This window comes from Oncorhynchus clarkii, chromosome 16, assembly GCF_045791955.1.
Source record: "Oncorhynchus clarkii lewisi isolate Uvic-CL-2024 chromosome 16, UVic_Ocla_1.0, whole genome shotgun sequence".
In the NCBI taxonomy this organism is placed as follows: Eukaryota; Metazoa; Chordata; class Actinopteri; order Salmoniformes; family Salmonidae; genus Oncorhynchus; species Oncorhynchus clarkii.
The window spans coordinates 1,265,571-1,289,865 of record NC_092162.1 but is presented as its reverse complement, the minus strand read 5'-3'; the positions used below and the strand labels follow the sequence as shown (position 1 = coordinate 1,289,865).

Sequence of the window (24,295 nt, the reverse complement as noted above, 5' to 3'; positions counted from 1 at the left end):
AATATTTCTAAAGAATATTTTTGAATTCCCTGCGCCACCTTTTCAGCTGAATGGGGGGGGTGGAGTTCCCCCCCTAACATCTCAGACCGGTCACGATAACATCTCAGACCGGTCACGATAACATCTCAAACCGGTCACGATAACATCTCAGACCGGTCACGATAACATCTCAGACCGGTCACGATAACATCTCAGACCGGTCACGATAACATCTCAGACCGGTCACGATAACATCTCAGACCGGTCACGATAACATCTCAGACCGGTCACGATAACATCTCAGACCGGTCACGATAACATCTCAGACCGGTCACGATAACATCTCAGACTGGTCATACAGTTGAAGTCGGAAGTTTACATACACTTAGGTTGGCGTCATTAAAACTTGTTTTTCAACTATTGCACAAATTTCTTGTTAACAAACTATAGTTTTGACAAGTCGGTTAGGACATCTACTTTGTGCATGACACAAGCCATTTTTCCAACAATTGTTTACAGACAGATTATTTCACTTATAATTCACTGTTTCACAATTCCAGTGGGTCAGAAGTTTACATACACTAAGTTGACTGGGCCTTTAAACAGCTTGGAAAATTCCAGAAGATGATGTCATGGCTTAAGAAGCTTCTGATAGGCTAATTGACATCATTTGAGTCAATTGGAGGTGTACCTGTGGATGTATTTCAAGGCCTACCTTCAAACTCAGTGCCTCTTTGCTTGACGACATTTGAAAATCAAAAGAAATCAGTCAAGACCTCAGAAAAAAATTGTAGCCCTCCACAAGTCTGGTACATCCTTGGGAACAGCCGTCATACTGCTCAGGAAGGAGACGCGTTCTGTCTCCTAGAGAAGAACGTACTTTGGTGTGAAAAGTGCAAATCAATCCCAGAACAACAGCAAAGGACCTTGAATATGCTGGAAGGAAACAGGTACAAAAGTATCTATATCCACAGTAAAACGAGTCCTATATCGACATAACCTGAAAGTCCGCTCAGCAAGGAAGAAGCCACTGCTCCAAAACCGCCATAAAAAAGACAGACTACGGTTTGCAACTGCACATGGGGACAAAGATCATACTTTTTGGAGAAATGTCCTCTGGTCTGATGAAACAAAAAAATAGAACTGTTTGGCCATAATGACCATCGTTATGTTGGGAGGAAAAAGGGGAGGCTTAGAAGCCGAAGAACGCCATCCTTACCGTGAAGCACGGGGGTGGCAGCATGATGTTGTGGGGGTGCTTTGCTGCAGGAGGGACTGGTGCACTTCACAAAATAGATGGCATCATGAGGCAAGAAAAGTATGTGGATATATTGAAGCAACAACTCAAGACATGAAGCTTGGTCGCAAATGGGTCTTCCAAATGGACAATGACCCCAAGCATACTTCCAAAGTTGTGGCAAAATGGCTTAAGGACAACAAAGTCAAGGTATTGGAGTGGCCATCACAAAGCCCTGACTTCAATCCTATAGAATATTTATGGGCAGAACTGAAAAAGTGTGTGCAAGCAAGGAGGCCTACAAACCTGACTCAGTTACACCAGCTCTGTCAGGAGGAATGGGCCAAAATTCACACAACTTATTGTGGGAAGCTTGTGGAAGGGTACCGGAAACATTTGACCCAAGCTAAACAATTTAAAGGCAATGCTACCAAATACTATTTGAGGGTATGTAAACTTCAGACCCACTGGGAATGTGATGAAAGAAATAAAAGCTGAAATAAATCACTCTACTATTATTCTGACATTTCACATTCTTAAAATAAAGTGGTGATCCTAACTGACCTAAGACAGGGCATTTTTACTAGGATTAAATGTCAGGAATTGTGAAAAACTGAGTTTAAATGTATTTGGCTAAGATGTATGTAAACTTCCGACTTCAACTGTAACTATTTCACTAAACATCTCAGACTGGTCATAATACCTACACCGAACATAAATATACACGCAACAAGTTAAAATACTTTACGGAGTTACAGTACATAGAAGGAAATCAGTCAATCGAAATAAATAAATTAGGCCCTAATCTATGTAGGGGTGTGGATCAGAAAACCAGTCAGTATCTGGTGTGACAACCACCTGAAAGAACTGGGCCACTTTCAGCTTCCAGGAATTGTGTACAGATCCTTGCGACATGGGGCCGTGCATTATCATGCTGAAACATGAGGTGATGGTGGCGGACGAATGGTACGACAATGAGCCTTAGGATCTCGTCTCTCGTATCTCTGTGCATTCAAACTGCCATCGATAAAATGCATTTCTGTCTGTTGGACGTATTGCCAAGTTCTCTAAAACGACATTGGAGGCAGCTTATTGTAGATAAATGAGCATTAAATGATCTGGCAACAGCTCTGGTGGACATTCCTGCTGTTAGCATGCCAATTGTATTCTCCCTCGACTTGAGACATCGAGTTGTGTGACAAAGCTGCACATTTTAGAGTGGCCTTTTATTGTCCACAGCACAAGGTGCACCTGTGTAGTGATAATGGTGTTTAATCAGCTTCTTGATATGCCACACCTGGCAGGTGGATGGATTATCTTGGCGAAGGAGAAATGTTCACTATCAGGGACGTGAACAATTTTGTAAACAACATTTGATAGAAATAAGCTTTTTGTGCATACGGAACATTTCTGGGATCTTTTATTTCAGCTCATGAAACATGAGACCAACACTTTACATGTTGCGTTTATATTTGTGTTCAGTGTATTTCACTAAACATCTCGTATACTACAAAGCAGTTACACTGACGTCCACATTGGAAACAGTAGTTTGCATCGTGCCATTAATATGTAAATAACCATGACAACTCCAACGGATAGAGCTCTCATTTCCCTAAGATCTGTCAACTGTAAAGTCAATGACAATCAAGTAGTATTTCTCTTCTAGACCCTGAGCAACACAGTCCTATTGGCCAATAACTAACCAACCATGGGATATCCTATCACCTATCACCTGTCTTGGCACTAACTAACCAACCAACCATGGGATATCCTCTCACCTGTGTTGGTCTTGGCACTAACTAACCAACCAACCATGGGATATCCTCTCACCTGTGTTGGTCTTGGCACTAACTAACCAACCAACCATGGGATATCCTATCACCTGTGATGGTCTTGGCACTAACTAACCAACCAACCATGGGATATCCTCTCACCTGTGTTGGTCTTGGCACTAACTAACCAACCAACCATGGGACATCCTCTCACCTGTGTTGGTCTTGGCACTAACTAACCAACCAACCATGGGATATCCTATCACCTGTGATGGTCTTGGCACTAACTAACTAACTAATTAAACATGGGATATCCTATCACCTGTGATGGTCTTGGCACTAACTAACCAAGCAACCATGGGATATCCTCTCACCTGTGTTGGTCTTGGCACTAACTAACTAACTAATTAAACATGGGATATCCTATCACCTGTGATGGTCTTGGCACTAACTAACCAACCAACCATGGGATATCCTATCACCTGTGATGGTCTTGGTACTAACTAACTAACTAATTAAACATGGGATATCCTATCACCTGTGTTGGTCTTGGCACTAACTAACTAACTAATTAAACATGGGATATCCTATCACCTGTGATGGTCTTGGCACTAACTAACCAACCAACCATGGGATATCCTATCACCTGTGATGGTCTTGGCACTAACTAACCAACCAACCATGGGATAGCCTATCACCTGTGATGGTCTTGGCACTAACTAACCAACCAACCATGGGATATCCTCTCACCTGTGTTGGTCTTGGCACTAACTAACTAACTAATTAAACATGGGATATCCTATCACCTGTGATGGTCTTGGCACTAACTAACCAACCAACCATGGGATATCCTATCACCTGTGATGGTCTTGGCACTAACTAACTAACTAATTAAACATGGGATATCCTATCACCTGTGTTGGTCTTGGCACTAACTAACTAACTAATTAAACATGGGATATCCTATCACCTGTGATGGTCTTGGCACTAACTAACCAACCAACCATGGGATAGCCTATCACCTGTGATGGTCTTGGCACTAACTAACCAACCAACCATGGGATATCCTCTCACCTGTGTTGGTCTTGGCACTAACTAACTAACTAATTAAACATGGGATATCCTATCACCTGTGATGGTCTTGGCACTAACTAACCAACCAACCATGGGATATCCTATCACCTGAGATGGTCTTGGCACTAACTAACCAACCAACCATGGGATATCCTATCACCTGTGATGGTCTTGGCACTAACTAACCGACCAACCATGGGATATCCTATCACCTGTGATGGTCTTGGCACTAACTAACCAACCAACCATGGGATATCCTATCACCTGTGATGGTCTTGGCACTAACTAACTAACTAATTAAACATGGGATATCCTATCACCTGTGTTGGTCTTGGCACTAACTAACCAACCAACCATGGGATATCCTATCACCTGTGTTGGTCTTGGCACTAACTAACTAACTAAACATGGGATATCCTATCACCTGTGTTGGCCTTGGCACTAACTAACTAACTAATTAAACATGGGATATCCTATCACCTGTGATGGTCTTGGCACTAACTAACTAATTAAACATGGGATATCCTATCACCTGTGATGGTCTTGGCACTAACTAACTAATTAAACATGGGATATCCTATCACCCGTGTTGGTCGTGGCACTAACTAACTAAACATGGGATATCCTCTCACCTGCGATGCTCTTGCGTTTCTGGTAGATGGCATGGTGAGAAGAGGTGGGCACGTTGACAGAGCTGCTCAGCTTCTGAGGGTCCTGATTAGCTGTCGTCTTTATGAACTCAATAGCTGATTGGAGGACGCGGAACTGCAGGGCCACCGCCATCTCTACAGAAGGAGAGCTGTGTGTTAGTAGTTTAAACAGACCTCTGGTGGGTGTCTGAGCTGTGTGCCAGTAGTTTAAACAGACCTCTGGTGGGTGTCTGAGCTGTGTGTTAGTAGTTTAAACAGACCTCTGGTGGGTGTCTGAGCTGTGTGCCAGTAGTTTAAACAGACCTCTGGTGGGTGTCTGAGCTGTGTGTTAGTAGTTTAAACAGACCTCTGGTGGGTGTCTGAGCTGTGTGCCAGTAGTTTAAACAGACCTCTGGTGGGTGTCTGAGCTGTGTGTTAGTAGTTTAAACAGACCTCTGGTGGGTGTCTGAGCTGTGTGTTAGTAGTTTAAACAGACCTCTGGTGGGTGTCTGAGCTGTGTGCCAGTAGTTTAAACAGACCTCTGGTGGGTGTCTGAGCTGTGTGTTAGTAGTTTAAACAGACCTCTGGTGGGTGTCTGAGCTGTGTGCCAGTGGTTTAATAAACAGACCTCTGGTCTGAGAGAACGAGTAGACTCAGTACCAGTCAAAAGAATCAGTCAAGGGTAGAATAACAGTGAAGACATCAAAACTATGAAATAACATATCAGCTTCATGAGGAATGCTTTTCCAGGCTATACTATACTTACCCTATAATATATATATACTCTACCAGGCTATACTATACATACCCTCTGCCCTATATAATATATATACTCTACCAGGCTATACTATACCTACCCTATAATATATATATACTCTACCAGGCTATACTATACATACCCTCTGCCCTATATATATATATATATATACTCTACCAGGCTATACTATACCTACCCTATAATATATATATACTCTACCAGGCTATACTATACATACCCTCTGCCCTATATAATATATATACTCTACCAGGCTATACTATACCTACCCTATAATATATATATACTCTACCAGGCTATACTATACATACCCTCTGCCCTATATATATATATATACTCTACCAGGCTATACTATACATACCCTCTGCCCTATATAATATATATACTCTACCAGGCTATACTATACCTACCCTATAATATATATATACTCTACCAGGCTATACTATACATACCCTCTGCCCTATATAATATATATACTCTACCAGGCTATACTATACCTACCCTATATAATACACTGCTAAAAAAAATAAAGGGAACACTTAAACAACACAATGTAACTCCAAGTCAATCACACTTCTGTGAAATCAAACTGTCCACTTAGGAAGCAACACTGATTGACAATAAATTTCACATGCTGTTGTGCAAATGGAATAGACAACAGGTGGAAATTATAGGCAATTAGCAAGACACCCCCCCAATAAAGGAGTGGTTCTGCAGGTGGTGACCACAGACCACTTCTCAGTTCCTATGCTTCCTGGCTGATGTTTTGGTCACTTTTGAATGCTGCCTGTGCTTTCACTCTAGTGGTAGCATGAGACGGAGTCTACAACCCACACAAGTGGCTCAGGTAGTGCAGCTCATCCAGGATGGGACATCAATGTGAGCTGTGGCAAGAAGGTTTGCTGTGTCTGTCAGCGTAGTGTCCAGAGCATGGAGGCGCTACCAGGAGACAGGCCAGTACATCAGGAGACGTGGAGGAGGCCGTAGGAGGGCAACATCCCAGCAGCAGGACCGCTACCTCCGCCTTTGTGCAAGGAGGGGCAGGAGGAGCACTGCCAGAGCCCTGCAAAATGACCTCCAGCAGGCCACAAATGTAAATGTGTCTGCTCAAACGGTCAGAAACAGACTCCATGAGGGTGGTATGAGGGCCCGACGTCCACAGGTGGGGGTTGTGCTTACAGCCCAACACCGTGCAGGACGTTTGGCATTTGCCAGAGAACACCAAGATTGTCAAATACGCCACTGGCGCCCTGTGCCTTACCCAGAAAGAGTCACAGCTCTTAGAGCCTTACCCATAAAGACTCACAGCTCTTAGAGCCTTTCCCAGAAAGAGTCACAGCTCTTAGAGCCTTACCCAGAAAGACTCACAGCTCTTAGAGACTTACCCAGAAAGACTAACAGCTCTTAGAGCCTTACCCAGAAAGACTCACAGCTCTTAGAGCCTTTCCCAGAAAGACTCACAGATCTTAGAGCCTTACCCAGAAAGACTCACAGCTCTTAGAGACTTACCCAGAAAGACTCATAGCCAGCTCTTAGAGCCTTACCCAGAAAGACTCTGTCGTGGAATAATCAGAATGTGTTGGTAACATATGTAAGACGTTTTATATTTATCATATGTTTGTACATTTCTTCTCATCAAGAATGTTATTTTTGTATAATACTATGGCAGGGTTGCAGTATCTGTTCTATGTCAAGACTAAGTTGCATGGGCTGCAGAGAGGGGAGATGTCAAAGTATCATCATGTGTAAACATATCTCTTGGCTCCACAATGTCTGTGTGCCAGTCAGGGTGTCTCTGTGATCTTGTCAAGATAGGATTGGTTGTATTTAGAGTTGGTTGTATCTAAATGACAATTTGATATATGCCTGTTGATATGGAGGATTGGTTTATGGTTCTGGGGTTTGAGAAAGGAGACAAAGCTGAAGGATGAATTATGCCGATGCTGTCTTATCCTGTGTGTGTCTTTGCTATAAAGGACCTCATTTGAAATGTGGAGGGGGCTCTCAGAGAATTCATTGTTAGACACTGAATTGCCTGAGAGTCACAGGATTGTGATAGAGCTGGTATAATTAAAGATGGACTTTGATAACTAACTCTGACTTGTGTTGTGGTTTGCGCTCATGATTTGGTAAATGGAGGAAATTTCCACGACAACTCACAGCCAGCTCTTAGAGCCTTACCCAGAAAGAGTCACAGCTCTTAGAGCCTTACCCAGAAAGAGTCACAGCTCTTAGAGCCTTACCCAGAAAGAGTCACAGCTCTTAGAGCCTTACCCAGAAAGAGTCACAGCTCTTAGAGCCTTACCCAGAAAGAGTCACAGCTCTTAGAGCCTTACCCAGAAAGAGTCACAGCTCTTAGAGCCTTACCCAGAAAGACTCACAGCTCTTAGAGCCTTACCCAGAAAGACTCACAGCTCTTAGAGCCTTACCCAGAAAGACTCACAGCTCTTAGAGCCTTACCCAGAAAGACTCACAGCTCTTAGAGCCTTAACCAGAAAGACTCACAGCTCTTAGAGCCTTACCCAGAAAGACTCACAGCTGTAATCACTGTCAAAGGTGCTTATAAAAAGTATTGACTCAGGGGTAAATTAGATATCTCTGTATTTCATTTTCAATAAATTGGCAACAATTCTGGGATATTGTATGTAGATGGGTGAGAAAAAAATCAATTTAATCCATTTTGAATTCAGGCTGTAACACATCAAAATGTGGAATAAGTTGTGAATACTTCCTGAAGGACCTGTACATGTACAGTAGAGTCGTCTATTAAGAATCATGCTATACTGTACCCTACTCTCTAATATAGGTACCAGGCTATATCTTACCCTGGGTTCATTTCATCACAGTACCCTACTCTCTAATATAGGTACCAGGCTATATCTTACCCTGGGTTCATCTCATCACAGTACCCTACTCTCTAATATAGGTACCAGGCTATATCTTACCCTGTGTTCATCTCATCACAGTACCCTACTCTCTAATATAGGTACCAGGCTATATCTTACCCTGGGTTCATCTAATCACAGTACCCTACTCTCTAATATAGGTACCAGGCTATATCTTACCCTGGGTTCATCTCATCACAGTACACTACTCTCTAATATAGGTACCAGGCTATATCTTACCCTGGGTTCCTCTCACCACAGTACCCTACTCTCTAATATAGGTACCAGGCTATATCTTACCCTGGGTTCATCTAATCACAGTACCCTACTCTCTAATATAGGTACCAGGCTATATCTTACCCTGGGTTCATCTCATCACAGTACACTACTCTCTAATATAGGTACCAGGCTATATCTTACCCTGGGTTCCTCTCACCACAGTACCCTACTCTCTAATATAGGTACCAGGCTATATCTTACCCTGGGCTCATCTCATCACAGTACCCTACTCTCTAATATAGGTACCAGGCTATATCTTACCCTGGGTTCGTTTCATCTTGGACGTCTCCATGAAGCCCAGCAGTGTGATTAGGTCCTCTATGATCCTGAAGTATTGAGCACCAGAGGAAGAACAGGAATGGATGGTCACCGCGACCAAGAGCTGTTGGATATCAACCACTAGTAGTTTGTAGTCGTTCAGAGGTATACTGGGGAGAGAGATTGATTGACACACAGACAGAGAGCAGCGTGAGAGCCATGCATGCAACCCCTGGCCAACCCTCCCATCGTTCTACTTGGCAAAACATCGCTGGTGCATGTGTTCTAGTTTCAAATGATGCCATGAAACAATCTCTATTCATCTATATATTATATACCAGATATAAATCTGTGTGGTGCAGACCATCGTTATGTTTGGAGGAAAAAGGGGGAGGCTTGCAAGCCAAAGGACACCATCCCAACCATGAAGCACGGGGGTGGCAGCATCATGTTGTGGGGGTGCTTTGCTGCAGGAGGGACTGGTGCACTTCACAAAATAGATGGCATCACGAGGCAGGAAAATTATGTGGATATATTGAAGCAACATCTCAAGACATCAGTCAGCTTGGTCGCAAATGGGTCTTCCAAATGGACAATGAACCCAAAGCATACTTCCAAAGTTGTGGCAAAATGGCTTAAGGACAACAAAGTCAAGGTATTGGAGTGGCCATCACAAAGCCCTGACCTCAATCCTATAGAAAATGTGTGGGCAGAACTGAAAAAGCGTGTGCGAGCAAGGAGGCCTACAAACCTGACTCAGTTACACCAGCTCTGTCAGGAGGCCTAGAAACCTGACTCAGTTACACCAGCTCTGTCAGAAGGAATGGGCCAAAATTCACCCAATTTATTGTGGGAAGCTTGTGGAAGGCTACCCGAGTTAAACAATTTAAAGGCAATGCTACCTGATAGGTAGTTGAGTGTATGTAAACTTCTGACCCACTGGGAATGGAAGAAATAAAAGCTGAAATAAATCACTCTCTCTACTATTATTCTGACATTTCACATTCTTAAAATAAAGTGGTGATCCTAACTGACCTAAGACAGGGCATTTTTACCAGGATTAAATGTCAGGAATTGTGAACAACTGAGTTTAAATGTATTTGGCTAAGGTGTATGTACTGACCCGTGCTCCATGCCGTTGAGTGTCGACAGGGTGTTGAAGAGGACGTAGAGCAGGCCGTGGTCCAGCAGTATGTCAGCCAGTTTGGGACAGGCGTTGACGAGCTGCAGTAGCATACAGAGCACGTTGTGGACCAGACTGTTCTCACACAGACTGTTCTCTATTAAGCCCAGCACTGGGATGATACAACGCTTCCTGAAGGGACTGATGGTCTCCATGTCCTCCAAGTCTAGACTGGAAAATACAACAACAATAAACAACATTGACACCTCCATATTGTTTCTGTTTCATATCCGGCTCCTCCCCATCTTGTTCTCTCCCCTCCCCATCTCCTCCTCCAGGCCTTGTTCTCTCCCCTCCCCATCTCCTCCTCCAGGCCTTGTTCTCTCCCCTCCCCATCTCCTCCTCCAGGCCTTGTTCTCTCCCCTCCCCATCTCCTCCTCCAGGCCTTGTTCTCTCCCCTCCCCATCTCCTCCTCCAGGCCTTGTTCTCTCCCCTCCCCATCTCCTCCTCCAGGCCTTGTTCTCTCCCCTCCCCATCTCCTCCTCCAGGCCTTGTTCTCTCCCCTCCCCATCTCCTCCTCCAGGCCTTGCTCTCTCCCCTCGCCATCTCCTCCTCCAGGCCTTGCTCTCTCCCCTCCCCATCTCCTCCTCCAGGCCTTGCTCTCTCCACTCCCCTCCCCATCTCCTCCTCCAGGCCTTGCTCTCTTCCCTTCCCATCTCCTCCTCCAGGCCTTGTTCTCTCCCCTCCCCATCTCCTCCTCAAGGCCTTGTTCTCTCCCCTCCCCATCTCCTCCTCCAGGCCTTGCTCTCTCCCCTCGCCATCTCCTCCTCCAGGCCTTGCTCTCTCCCCTCGCCATCTCCTCCTCCAGGCCTTGCTCTCTCCCCTCCCCATCTCCTCCTCCAGGCCTTGTTCTCTCCCCTCCCCATCTCCTCCTCCAGGCCTTGCTCTCTCCCCTCCCCATCTCCTCCTCCAGGCCTTGCTCTCTCCCCTCCCCATCTCCTCCTCTAGGCCTTGTTCTCTCCCCTCCCCGTACGTACTCCTCCTCGAGGCCGACAGGTCGTCCAAACAGCATCTCCAGGAAGACCTCCAGCAGGCCCTGAGTCCCCTGGTGCAGGTACAGCTGATTGGCTAAGAGACTGAAGCCATGGTTCTTCAGGAACTTTTCCTTCTGCTCCTTAAACGCTCGGCTGAAGTAGGCATCCAGGAGCTAGAGAGAGGAGAGACAGTAAGCCGTCAGAGCTAACCTAACATACTGGCATCCAAGAGCTGAAGAGAGGAGATAACATACTGGTATCCAGGAGATAGAGAGGAGATAACATACTGGTATCCAGGAGATAGAGAGAGGAGATAACATACTGGTATCCAGGAGCTGGAGAGAGGAGATAACATACTGGTATACAGGAGCTGGAGAGAGGAGATGACATACTGGTGTCCAGGAGATAGAGAGAGAAGGTAACATACTGGCGTCCAGGAACTACAGGGAGACTAGGACAAGGAGTGAGACACAGCAGCATTAGGTCTAAAATAATATGAGATCCCTGTTGAAGGCTTGGCTGAGGTAGGTGTCTAGGAGCTGGGACATAACTGCTAACAGGCAACATAACACATAGTGGAAATGTGTTGGCCTGCACCTTCCTCAGTATGTGTGTGTGTGCATGCAAGACCACTAACCTTCATAACCCCCTGCTGTATAAGGGGAGAGGAGTGGTTGACCAGGACGATAAGAGCTTCAGGTTGGACCAGCTTATCCATCACCTCGTGCAGCATCAGGTCTGGTAGTAGTAGCAGAACCCCCCTCAACAGGTCATATAGACCATAGCATATTAACACCAGGCAGTCCTCTGTACTGGACCTGCAATAATATCATCAGTCCTCTGTAATAATGTGTTAATAACACCAATCCTCTAATAATATATTAATAACACCATTCCTCTGCAATAATGTATTAATAACAACAGCCCTCTGTAATAATGTATTAATAACACCAGTCCTCTGTAATAATGTATTAATAACAACAGCCCTCTGTAATAATGTATTAATAACACCAGTCCTCTGTAATAATGTATTAATAACACCAGTCCTCTGTAATAATGTATTAATAACAACATCCCTCTGTAATAATGTATTAATAACACCAGTCCTCTGTAATAATGTATTAATAACACCAGTCCTCTGTAATAATGTATTAACACCAGCCCTCTGTAATAATGTATTAATAACAACAGTCCTCTAATAATATATTAATAACACCAGTCCTCTGTAATAATGTATTAATAACACCAGTCCTCTGTAATAATGTATTAATAACACCAGTCATCTGTAATAATGTATTAACACCAGCCCTCTGTAATAATGTATTAATAACAACAGTCCTCTAATAATATATTAATAACACCAGTCCTCTGTAATAATGTATTAATAACAACAGCCCTCTGTAATAATGTATTAATAACACCAGTCCTCTGTAATAATGTATTAATAACACAAGTCCTCTGCAATAATGTATTAATAACACCATTCCTCTGTAATAATGTATTAATAACAACATCCCTCTGTAATAATGTATTAATAACACCAGTCCTCTGTAATAATGTATTCATACCACCAGTCCTCTGTAATAATGTATTAACACCAGCCCTCTGTAATAATGTATTAATAACACCAGTCCTCTGTAATAATGTATTAATAACACCAGTCCTCTGTAATAATGTATTAATAACACCAGTCCTCTGTAATAATGTATTAATAACACCAGTCCTCTGTAATAATGTATTAATAACACCAGTCCTCTGTAATAATGTATTAATAACACCAGTCCTCTGTGATAATGTATTAATAACACCAGTCCTCTGTAATAATGTATTAATAACAGCCCTCTGTGATAATGTATGAATAACACCAGTCCTCTGTAATAATGTATTAATAACAACAGCCCTCTGTGATAATGTACGAATAACACCAGTCCTCTGTAATAATGTATTAATAACACCAGTCCTCTAATAATATATTAATAATTACCAGTCCTCTGTAATAATGTATTAATAACACCAGCCCTCTGTGATAATGTATTAATAACACCGGTCCTCTGTAGTAAAGTATTAATAACACCAGTCCTCTAATAATATATTAATAACACCAGTCCTCTGTAATCATGTATTAATAACACCAGCCATCTGTGATAATGTATGAATAACACCAGTCCTCTGTGATAATGTATTCATAACACCAGTCCTCTGTGATGATGTATTAATAACACCAGTCCTCTGTGATAATGTATTAATAACACCAGTCCTCTGTAATCATGTATTAATAACACCAGCCCTCTGTGATAATGTATTAATAACACCAGTCCTCTAATAATATATTAATAATTACCAGTCCTCTGTAATAATGTATTAATAACACCAGCCCTCTGTGATAATGTATTAATAACACCGGTCCTCTGTAGTAATGTATTAATAACACCAGTCCTCTAATAATATATTAATAACACCAGTCCTCTGTAATCATGTATTAATAACACCAGTCCTCTGTGATAATGTATTGATAACACCAGTCCTCTGTAATCATGTATTAATAACACCATCCCTCTGTGATAATGTATTAATAACACCAGTCCTCTGTGATAATGTATGAATAACACCAGTCCTCTGTGATAATGTATTAATAACACCAGTCCTCTGTGATAATGTATTAATAACACCAGTCCTCTGTGATAATGTATTAATAACACCAGTCCTCTGTGATAATGTATTAATAACACCAGTCCTCTGTAATGATGTATTAATAACACCAGTCCTCTGTAATATATTAATAACACCAGTCCTCTGTAATAATGTATTTATAACACCAGTCCTATGCAATAATGTATTAATAACACCATTCCTCTGTAATACGGTATTAATAACACCATTCCTCTGTAAAAATGTATTAATAACACCAGTCCTCTGTAATAATGTATTAATAACACCAGTCCTCTGTAATAATGTATTAATAACACCATTCCTCTGTAATAATGTATTAATAACACCATTCCTCTGCAATACTATATTAAGAACACCAGTCCTCTGTAATAATGTATTAATAACAACAGTCCTCTAATAATATATTAATAACACCAGTCCTCTGTAATAATGTATTAATAACACCAGTCCTCTGCAATAATGTATTAATAACACCAGTTTTCTGTAATAATGTATTAATAACACCAGTCCTCTTTAATAATATATTAATAACACCAGTCCTCTGTAATAATGTATTCATAACAAACAGGGTACAGAGGCTATATACAGGGTGTTACGGTACAGAGTCAATGTGGGGGCTATATACAGGGTATTAAGGTATAGAGTCAACGTGGAGGCTATATACAGGGGGTACTGGTACAGAGTCAATGTGGAGGCTATATATAGGAGGTACCGGTACAGAGTCAATGTGGAGGCTATATACAGGGTGTTCGGTACAGAGTCAATGTGGAGGCTATATACAGGGTGTTCGGTACAGAGTCAATGTGGAGGCTATATGCAGGGTGTTACGGTACAGAGTCAATGTGGAGGCTATATATAGGGGGTACCGGTACAGAGTCAATGTGGAGGCTATATACAGGGTGTTACGGTACAGAGTCAATGTGGAGGCTATATATAGGGGGTACCGGTACAGAGTCAATATGGAGGCTATATACAGGGTGTTACGGTACAGAGTCAATGTGGAGGCTATATACAGGGTGTACCGGTACAGAGTCAATGTGGGGGCTATATACAGGGTATTAAGGTACAGAGTCAACGTGGAGGCTATATACAGGGGGTACTGGTACAGAGTCAATGTGGAGGCTATATACAGGGTGTTACGGTACAGAGTCAATGTGGAGGCTATATATAGGGGGTACCGGTACAGAGTCAATGTGGGGGCTATATACAGGGTATTAAGGTACAGAGTCAACGTGGAGGCTATATACAGGGGGTACTGGTACAGAGTCAATGTGGAGGCTATATACAGGGTGTTACGGTACAGAGTCAATGTGGAGGCTATATATAGGGGGTACCGGTACAGAGTCAATGTGGAGGCTATATACAGGGGGTACCGGTACAGAGTCAATGTGGAGGCTATATACAGGGGGTACCAGTACAGAGTCAATGTGGAGGCTATATACAGGGGGTACCAGTGCAGAGTCAATGTGGAGGCTATATACAGGGGTACCAGTACAGAGTCAATGTGGAGGCTATATACAGGGGGTACCGGTACAGAGTCAATGTGGAGGCTATATATAGGGGGTACCGGTACAGAGTCAATGTGGAGGCTATATACAGGGGTACCAGTACAGAGTCAATGTGGAGGCTATATACAGGGGGTACCGGTACAGAGTCAATGTGGAGGCTATATACAGGGGGTACCGGTACAGAGTCAATGTGGAGGCTATATACAGGGGGTACCGGTATAGAATCAATGTTTGGGGGCACAGGTTAGTCGAGGTAATTGAGGAAATATGTAAACTCATCAAAAAAATAAATGTCCCTTTTTCAGTACCCTGTCTTTCAAATATAATTCATACAAATCCAAGTAACTTCACAGATCTTCATTGTAAAGGGTTTTAACACCGTTTCCCATGCTTGTTCAACGGACCATAAACAATTAATGAACATGCACCTGTGGAACGGTCGTTAAGACACTAACAGCTTACAGACGGTAGGCAATTAAGGTCACAGTTATGAAAACTTAGGACACTAAAGAGGCCTTTCTACTGACTCTGAAAAACACCAAAAGAAAGATGCCCAGGGTCCCTACTCATCTGGGTGAACGTGCCTTAGGCATGCTGCAAGGAGGTATGAGGACTGCAGATGTGGCCAGGGCAATAAATTGCAATGTTTGTACTGTGAGACGCCTATGACAGCGCTACAGGGAGACAGGACGGACAGCTGATCGTCCTCTCAGTGGCAAACCACGTGTAACAACACCTGCACAGGATCGGTACATCCGAACATCACACCTGTGGGACAGGTACAGGATGGCAACAACAACGGCCAGAGTTACACCAGGAACGCACAATCCCTCCATCAGTGCCCAGACTGTCCGCAATAGGCTGCTAGAGGCTGGACTGAGGTCATGTAGTTCTGTTGTAAGGCAGGTCCTCACCAGACATCACCGGCAACAACGTCACCTATGGGCACAAACCCACCATCGCTGGACCAGACAGGACTGGCAAAAAGTGCTCTTCACTGACGAGTTGCAGTTTTGTCTCACCAGGGGTGCTGGTCTGATTCGCAATTATCGTCCAAGGAATGAGCGTTACACCGAGGTCTGTACTCTGGAACGGGATCGATTTGGAGGTGTGTCACAGCATCATCGGACTAAGCTTGTTGTCATTGCAGCCAATCTCAAAGTTGTGTGTTACAGGGAAGACATCCTGCTTCCTCATGTGGTACCCTTCCTGCAGGCTCATCCTGACATGACCCTCCAGCATGACAATGCCACCAGCCATACTGCTTGTTCTGTGTGTGATTTCCTACAAGACAGGAATGTCAGTGTTCTGCCATGGCAAGCGCAGAGCCCGGATCTCAAACCCATTGAGCACGTCTGGGACCTGTTGGATCGGAGGATGAGGGCTAGGGCCATTCCCCCCCAGAAATGTCTGGGAACTTGCAGGTGCCTTGGTGGAAGAGTAGGGTAACATCTCACAGCACGAACTGGCAAATCTGGAGCAAATCTGCAAGAGGAGATACACTGCAGTACTTAATGCAGCTGGTGGCCACACCAGAAACGGACTGTTACCCCCTTTGTTCAGGGACACATTATTCCATTTCTGTTAGTCACATGCCTGTGGAACTTGTTCAGTTTATGTCTCAGTTGTTGAATCTTGTTATGTTCATACAAATATTTACACATGTTAAGTTTGCTGAAAATAAACGCAGTTGACAGTGAGAGGACGTTTCTTTTTTTGCTGAGTTTACATGTAGGTGGGGGTAAAGTGACTATGCATAGATAAATAATACAAATGGTGGTGGTGGTGGGGGGGGGGGGGTAAATGCATATAGTGTGGGTAGCCATTTCATTAGCTGTTCAGGAGTTTTATGGCTTTGGGGTAGAAACTGTTAAGAAGCCTCTTGGACCTAGACTTGGTGCTCTGGTACCGCTTGCCGTGCGGTAGCAGAGAGAACAGTCTATGACTTGGGTGTTTCAAGCAGACCACCACAGTCCTTGTGACCAAGAACACTAAGGTAACCTGTCTATGTGTACTACCGACCCGTAGCACTCACGTCTGTAGCCATGGAGTGCTTTGAAAGGCTGGTCATGGCTCACATCAACACCCAGGAAGAGTAGCTGCTGCCTTAGCAGGAACTAATGGGGATCCATAATAAACCCCAGGAAGAGTAGCTGCTGCCTTAGCAGGAACTAATGGGGATCCATAATAAACCCCAGGAAGAGTAGCTGCTGCCTTGGCAGGAACTAATGGGGATCCATAATAAACCACAGGAAGAGTAGCTGCTGCCTTGGCAGGAACTAATGGGGATCCATAATAAACCCCAGGAAGAGTAGCTGCTGCCTTGGCAGGAACTAATGGGGATCCATAATAAACCCTGGGAAGAGTAGCTGCTGCCTTGGCAGGAACTAATGGGGATCCACAATAAACCCCAGGAAGAGTAGCTGCTGCCTTGACAGGAACTAATGGGGATCCATAATAAACCCCAGGAAGAGTAGCTGCTGCCTTGGCAGGAACTAATGGGGATCCATAATAAACCCCAGGAAGAGTAGCTGCTGCCTTAGCAGGAACTAATGGGGATCCATAATAAATACAATCAGAGACTAAACATTAAGTTTAATCACAGATATCTTTTTCCTTTCTGAATGACGTTACGGTTCCAGACACACAGAACAAACACAGCCAGCGATAAGAGGGGTATTTTACCTGGGTGATGGCTATTGTCCTAGGAAGGAGGACAGGTGCTCTCTCTATTGATAGTGAGAGGTGTTTTCCTGCTGTGTTAACAGGACAGGTGTTATCTGTGTGATCAGTCCACAGAGCTCTGCTCAGTCAACATAACAAGGCTCCATAAACAGAGACAAGTCTACTATTCTCAATAACAGGCACAAACAGACACAACCCAGAACAGATAACGTTTGAAACACAGCCTCATACAACCCCCAATATCATATCCTTTCATACGAGGTCTGTAGATGAAAGCAGAGAGACACTGGATAGGTCGGGTTCTCTCCTACGCACACAGATGATGACTGAACAGAGAGAGAGAGGGCGAAAGAGAGAGACCGAGACATTGAGAGAATTAAGAGCGAGAAAGAGTGAGAAGAGAGGATGTGGATGACTAATTAGCTGATCCACTTCGTTACAGGGAGAGAGTATTATTGGACTTCATCAAAGACATCTTGATGATACTCAACTGAGCTAGAGAGATGAGACGGAAATATAGATAAAGTGGAGGGAGTGAGGGTGGTTCTGTCAATTCAACAGAAACTCATCTTCACGTTGGTAGTTACAGGGACAGGACGCTTCCCAATGCAGAAACCTGTTCCCTATATAGAGCCCTAATTGTCCTGGTCAACAGTAGTCCACTATATAGAGCCCTATGTGTCCTGGTCAACAGTAGTCCTCCCTAAGGGTCCTGGTCAACAGTAGTCCACTATATATAGAGCCATATGTGTCCTGGTCAACAGCAGTCCACTATATATAGAGCCATATGTGTCCTGGTCAACAGTAGTCCACTATATAGAGCCCTGCGGGTCCTGGTCAACAGCAGTCCACTATATAGAGCCCTGTGGGTCCTGGTCAACAGTAGTCCACTATATAGAGCCCTATGGGTCCTGGTCAACAGTAGTCCACTATATAGAGCCCTGTGGGTCCTGGTCAACAGTAGTCCACTATATAGAGCCCTATGGGTCCTGGTCAACAGTAGTCCACTATATAGAGCCCTGTGGGTCCTGGTCAACAGTAGTCCACTATATAGAGCCCTATGGGTCCTGGTCAACAGTAGTCCACTATATAGAGCCCTATGGGTCCTGGTCAACAGTAGTCCACTATATAGAGCCCTATAGGTCCTGGTCAACAGTAGTCCACTATATAGAGCCCTATGGGTTCTGGTCAACAGTAGTCCACTATATAGAGCCCTATGGGTCCTGGTCAACAGTAGTCCACTATATAGAGCCCTATAGGTCCTGGTCAACAGTAGTCTGTATAGGTGCATGAGATCTAACAGGGTAGTCTGTATAGGTGCATGAGATCTAACAGGGTAGTCTGTATAGGAGCATGAGGGTAGTACAGGGTAACAGGGTAGTCTGCAGGGTAGTCTGCATGAGATCTAACAGGTGTGCTATTCTATAGAGTCGTGTACCTGTCGTTGCTAGAGTCTTTGCTGTAGGCCCTCTCGTATCCAGGTGAGTATGAGTAGCTCTCCCAGTCTTCTGGTAGTGTCCCACGGTCGGCCACGCTGGGCCAGCGACCCAGGGCTAGGTTCCCATTCTGGGCAGGGAAGGCCAGGCCCAAGCTGGATAAATGAAGGAATAAATTGTATTAGACACATTTTAAAAGGTAGAGTCAGCGATGTACAAAGTAAACAGCATTATCAGTTTGATTTCAGCGACTATTCTGAGAGGTGAAGAACGAGGCTAAACCTGTCCTCTGATTTGGTTCCTATGGGCCCTGGTCAAAAGCACTTTATAAGGAAAAGGTGCCCTTTGGAAGCAAAATATCCAGTCACCTGGCCAGGTTAGAGGAGCTCCTCTGAAACGATGTGATCCCCTTCAGACTGTCCGGCCTCTGTGGCACCTCATCGCTCGCCCAATCGAAACGGTCTTCAGATTCAGCAACGCCCACACTGCCCTCAACCAGACTATCCACCTCCCCCCTCTCCTCCACCCCCTCCTCCCCATCTACCTCCACCTCCTCGATACTGATGGAAGGGGTATGTGGTGCCTCTCCTCCCTCTCGGGAGTCACAGATGGTTTTCGCCGACTCACAGCTAGACAGGAGCTGCTCCTCCCCCACCCCTCCTCCTCCTCCTCTCTTTAGAGTCTCTGTGCTTCCCAAAGTCACCCCCTCTCCTTCCTGGCCCTCCCTGGGGCTCCCAGCCCCTCCATGGCCCAGAGAGGGCCTGAGCAACGGGGAGGAGTTGGGCGAGGGGGTCAGGTTGGCGGGCAGAAGGGAGAGGGACTGGTCGTCTCCTCCGTGTTCAGGTGACGGAGGTTGAAGGTGGATGGTACCTTCAGAGGGAAACAGACCTAAATATAAATCTCATGCCGTTCCCAACATGTTTAATAGAAAAGGGGAAAGGTTTTGGGCAGAACAAAGTGCAGATGTGTATTTGCTTCCTGGGCGGATATTAGCATACAGGTGTTCTGCACCAATGGAAAACGAGAAACATGTCACTGCATGAAGACAAACATAATGATTCTAGGTACCTTCAGGAAGAGGGTCCTCAGTGAAGACGGCCGTGGAGAGAGAGACCACTGAGCTACCAGCTGACTTCCATCCACTGTTGATATTTCTCATATACATTATGGACTGGACTTTCTCCTGGTACAGATTACCATCTACAGGACAACAGACAACATTATATACAGTGCCTTGCGAAAGTATTCGGCCCCCTTGAACTTTGCGACCTTTTGCCACATTTCAGGCTTCAAACATAAAGATATAAAACTGTATTTTTTTGTGAAGAATCAACAACAAGTGGGACACAATCATGAAGTGGAACGACATTTATTGGATATTTCAAACTTTTTTAACAAATCAAAAACTGAAAAATTGGGCGTGCAAAATTATTCAGCCCCTTTACTTTCAGTGCAGCAAACTCTCTCCAGAAGTTCAGTGAGGATCTCTGAATGATCCAATGTTGACCTAAATGACTAATGATGATAAATACAATCCACCTGTGTGTAATCAAGTCTCCGTATAAATGCACCTGCACTGTGATAGTCTCAGAGGCCCGTTAAAAGCGCAGAGAGCATCATGAAGAACAAGGAACACACCAGGCAGGTCCGAGATACTGTTGTGAAGAAGTTTAAAGCCGGATTTGGATACAAAAAGATTTCCCAAGCTTTAAACATCCCAAGGAGCACTGTGCAAGCGATAATATTGAAATGGAAGGAGTATCAGACCACTGCAAATCTACCAAGACCTGGCCGTCCCTCTAAACTTTCAGCTCATACAAGGAGAAGACTGATCAGAGATGCAGCCAAGAGGCCCATGATCACTCTGGATGAACTGCAGAGATCTACAGCTGAGGTGGGAGACTCTGTCCATAGGACAACAATCAGTCGTCGTATATTGCACAAATCTGGCCTTTATGGAAGAGTGGCAAGAAGAAAGCCATTTCTTAAAGATATCCATAAAAAGTGCTGTTTAAAGTTTGCCACAAACCACCTGGGAGACACACCAAACATGTGGAAGAAGGTGCTCTGGTCAGATGAAACCAAAAATGAACTTTTTGGCAACAATGCAAAACGTTATGTTTGGCGTAAAAGCAACACAGCTGAACACACCATCCCCACTGTCAAACATGGTGGTGGCATCATCATGGTTTGGGCCTGCTTTTCTTCAGCAGGGACAGGGAAGATGGTTAAAATTGATGGGAAGATGGATGGAGCCAAATACAGGACCATTCTGGAAGAAAACCTGATGGAGTCTGCAAAAGACCTGAGACTGGGACGGAGATTTGTCTTCCAACAAGACAATGATCCAAAACATAAAGCAAAATCTACAATGGAATGGTTCAAAAATAAACATATCCAGGTGTTAGAATGGCCAAGTCAAAGTCCAGACCTGAATCCAATCGAGAATCTGTGGAAAGAACTGAAAACTGCTGTTCACAAATGCTCTCCATCCAACCTCACTGAGCTCGAGCTGTTTTGCAAGGAGGAATGGGAAAAAAATTTGGTCTCTCGATGTGCAAAACTGATAGAGACATACCCCAAGCGACTTACAGCTGTAATCGCAGCAAAAGGTGGCGCTACAAAGTATTAACTTAAGGGGGCTGAATAATTTTGCATGCCCAATTTTTCAGTTTTTGATTTGTTAAAAAAGTTTGAAATATCCAATAAATGTCGTTCCACTTCATGATTGTGTCCCACTTGTTGTTGATTCGTCACAAAAAATACAGTTTTATATCTTTATGTTTGAAGCCTGAAATGTGGCAAAAGGTCGCAAAGTTGAAGGGTGCCGAATACTTTCGCAAGGCACTGTATATATACACACTGGTACAGATTACCATCTACAGGACAACAGACAACATTATATATATATATACACACACTGGTACAGATTACCATCTATAGGACATCTGGAGACAACAGACACAACACTGTCTAACATCTGGAGACAACAGACACAACACTGTCTAACAGGAAGTGTGTGTAAAAACCCCACCTATGTGTAGTGAGAAGTAGAAGCTTGTAGGCGTATGACAGACGTAGGTGTTAGTGGGCGGGTGCACGGCGAGGAGGAAGTTGTAGACCAATCGGAGGAGGTCTAGGTCCGGAGGTGAACCCAACACTTCCTGGATGATCTTAACGAAAGACAGACACACTTCCTGTGGGATGGAGGTCAGGTGCTCGTCCCGATGCTCCTGGAGGACAAACACAGAGGATAAGGAAGTCTGATAGTTAACGTGTTAGAAAAGGCCAGAGGAACATGCAGTCGTTTAATTACATCGACTTAAATCCAGAGCCACTACAGTAGTGAGTCATTTAGCAGACTCTCTGATCCACTACAGTAGTGAGTCATTTAGCAGACTCTCTTATCCAGAGCCACTACAGTAGTGAGTCGTTTAGCAGACTCTTATCCAGAGAGACTTACAGTAGTGAGTCATTTAACAGACTCTCTTATCCAGAGAGACTTACAGTAGTGAGTCATTTAACAGACTCTCTTATCCAGAGCCACTTCAGTAGTGAGTCATTTATCAGACTCTCTGATCCACTACAGTAGTGAGTCATTTAACAGACTCTCTGATCCAGAGCCACTACAGTAGTGAGTCATTTAGCAGACTCTCTTATCCAGAGACACTACCTGTCAATGACAGCTCAGGCTATTCTCTACCAACGGAGCCACACGGGACGACTGTTAATGACAACTCAGGTTATTCTCTAACAACGGAGCCACACGGGACGACTGTTAATGATAACGACTGTCAATGACAGCTCAGGTTATTCTCTACCAACGGAGCCACACGGGACGACTGTTAATGACAGCTCAGGTTATTCTCTACCAACGGAGCCACACGGGACGACTGTTAATGACAGCTCAGGTTATTCTCTACCAACGGAGCCACACGGGACGACTGTTAATGACAACTCAGGTTATTCTCTAACAACGGAGCCACACGGGACGACTGTCAATGACAGCTCAGGTTATTCTCTACCAACGGAGCCACACGGGACGACTGTCAATGACAGCTCAGGTTATTCTCTACCAACGGAGCCACATGGGACGACTGTTAATGACAGCTCAGGTTATTCTCTACCAACGGAGCCACACGGGACGACTGTTAATGACAGCTCAGGTTATTCTCTACCAACGGAGCCACACGGGACGACTGTCAATGACAACTCAGGTTATTCTCTAACAACGGAGCCACACGGGACGACTGTCAATGACAAGGTAATTCTCTGGCTCCCTAGGCAGAGTTTTGAAAGGTCTTGGGACCAAAACATTGCTGCAACATGATTTATTATTAAAACGGATCTTACCTGTAGTACTTGACAGGTGAGCAGGAAGCGGTGGACCACCTGGGCTTTGAGAAACTGTCTGATGTTGAACACCTGCTGGGGGTGGTGAACCCTGATGAGGATCTCCAACCCTGCCAGCAGAGTCTCCCAGACACCACCCTATTAGAGACACGTAACTTATATTAATACACAGCTACTGTAACCCTGACCCTTCCCAACCCTGACCTGACCCTGACCCAACCTGACCCTTACCCAACCCTAACCCAACCCTGCCAGCAGAGTCTCCCAGACACCACCCTATTAGAGACACGTAACTTATATTAATACACAGCTACTGTAACCCTGACCCTAACCCAACCTGACCCTGACCCAACCCTGACCCAACCCTGACCCTTACCAACCCTGACCCTAACCCCAACCCTGACCCTTACCCAACCCTTACCCAACCCTGACCCTGACCCTTACCCAACCCTGACCCTTACCCAACCCTGACCCTTACCCAACCCTGACCCTTACCCAACCCTGACCCTAACCCAACCCTGACCCTGACCCAACCCTGACCCAACCCCGACCCTGACCCAACCCTTACCCTGACCCAACCCTTACCCTGACCCAACCC

At 44.5% G+C, this 24,295-nt stretch overlaps 1 protein-coding gene across 1 annotated transcript in view; it reads right to left on the bottom strand.

Annotated features, from left to right (window-relative positions):
* LOC139367856 (lysosomal trafficking regulator) overlaps positions 1-24,295 on the bottom strand; it is a 231,284-nt gene that overhangs the window by 76,572 nt on the left and 130,417 nt on the right. The window contains exons 28-37 of the mRNA XM_071106189.1: positions 23,698-23,835; positions 22,379-22,577; positions 20,413-20,544; positions 19,713-20,214; positions 19,347-19,499; positions 11,683-11,863; positions 11,049-11,218; positions 10,012-10,242; positions 8,892-9,058; positions 4,695-4,847 (exon numbers count right to left, since the gene is read on the bottom strand). Coding sequence (XP_070962290.1) covers positions 4,695-4,847; positions 8,892-9,058; positions 10,012-10,242; positions 11,049-11,218; positions 11,683-11,863; positions 19,347-19,499; positions 19,713-20,214; positions 20,413-20,544; positions 22,379-22,577; positions 23,698-23,835 — 2,026 coding nt within the window. The remainder of the gene's footprint in view (positions 1-4,694; positions 4,848-8,891; positions 9,059-10,011; positions 10,243-11,048; positions 11,219-11,682; positions 11,864-19,346; positions 19,500-19,712; positions 20,215-20,412; positions 20,545-22,378; positions 22,578-23,697; positions 23,836-24,295) is intronic.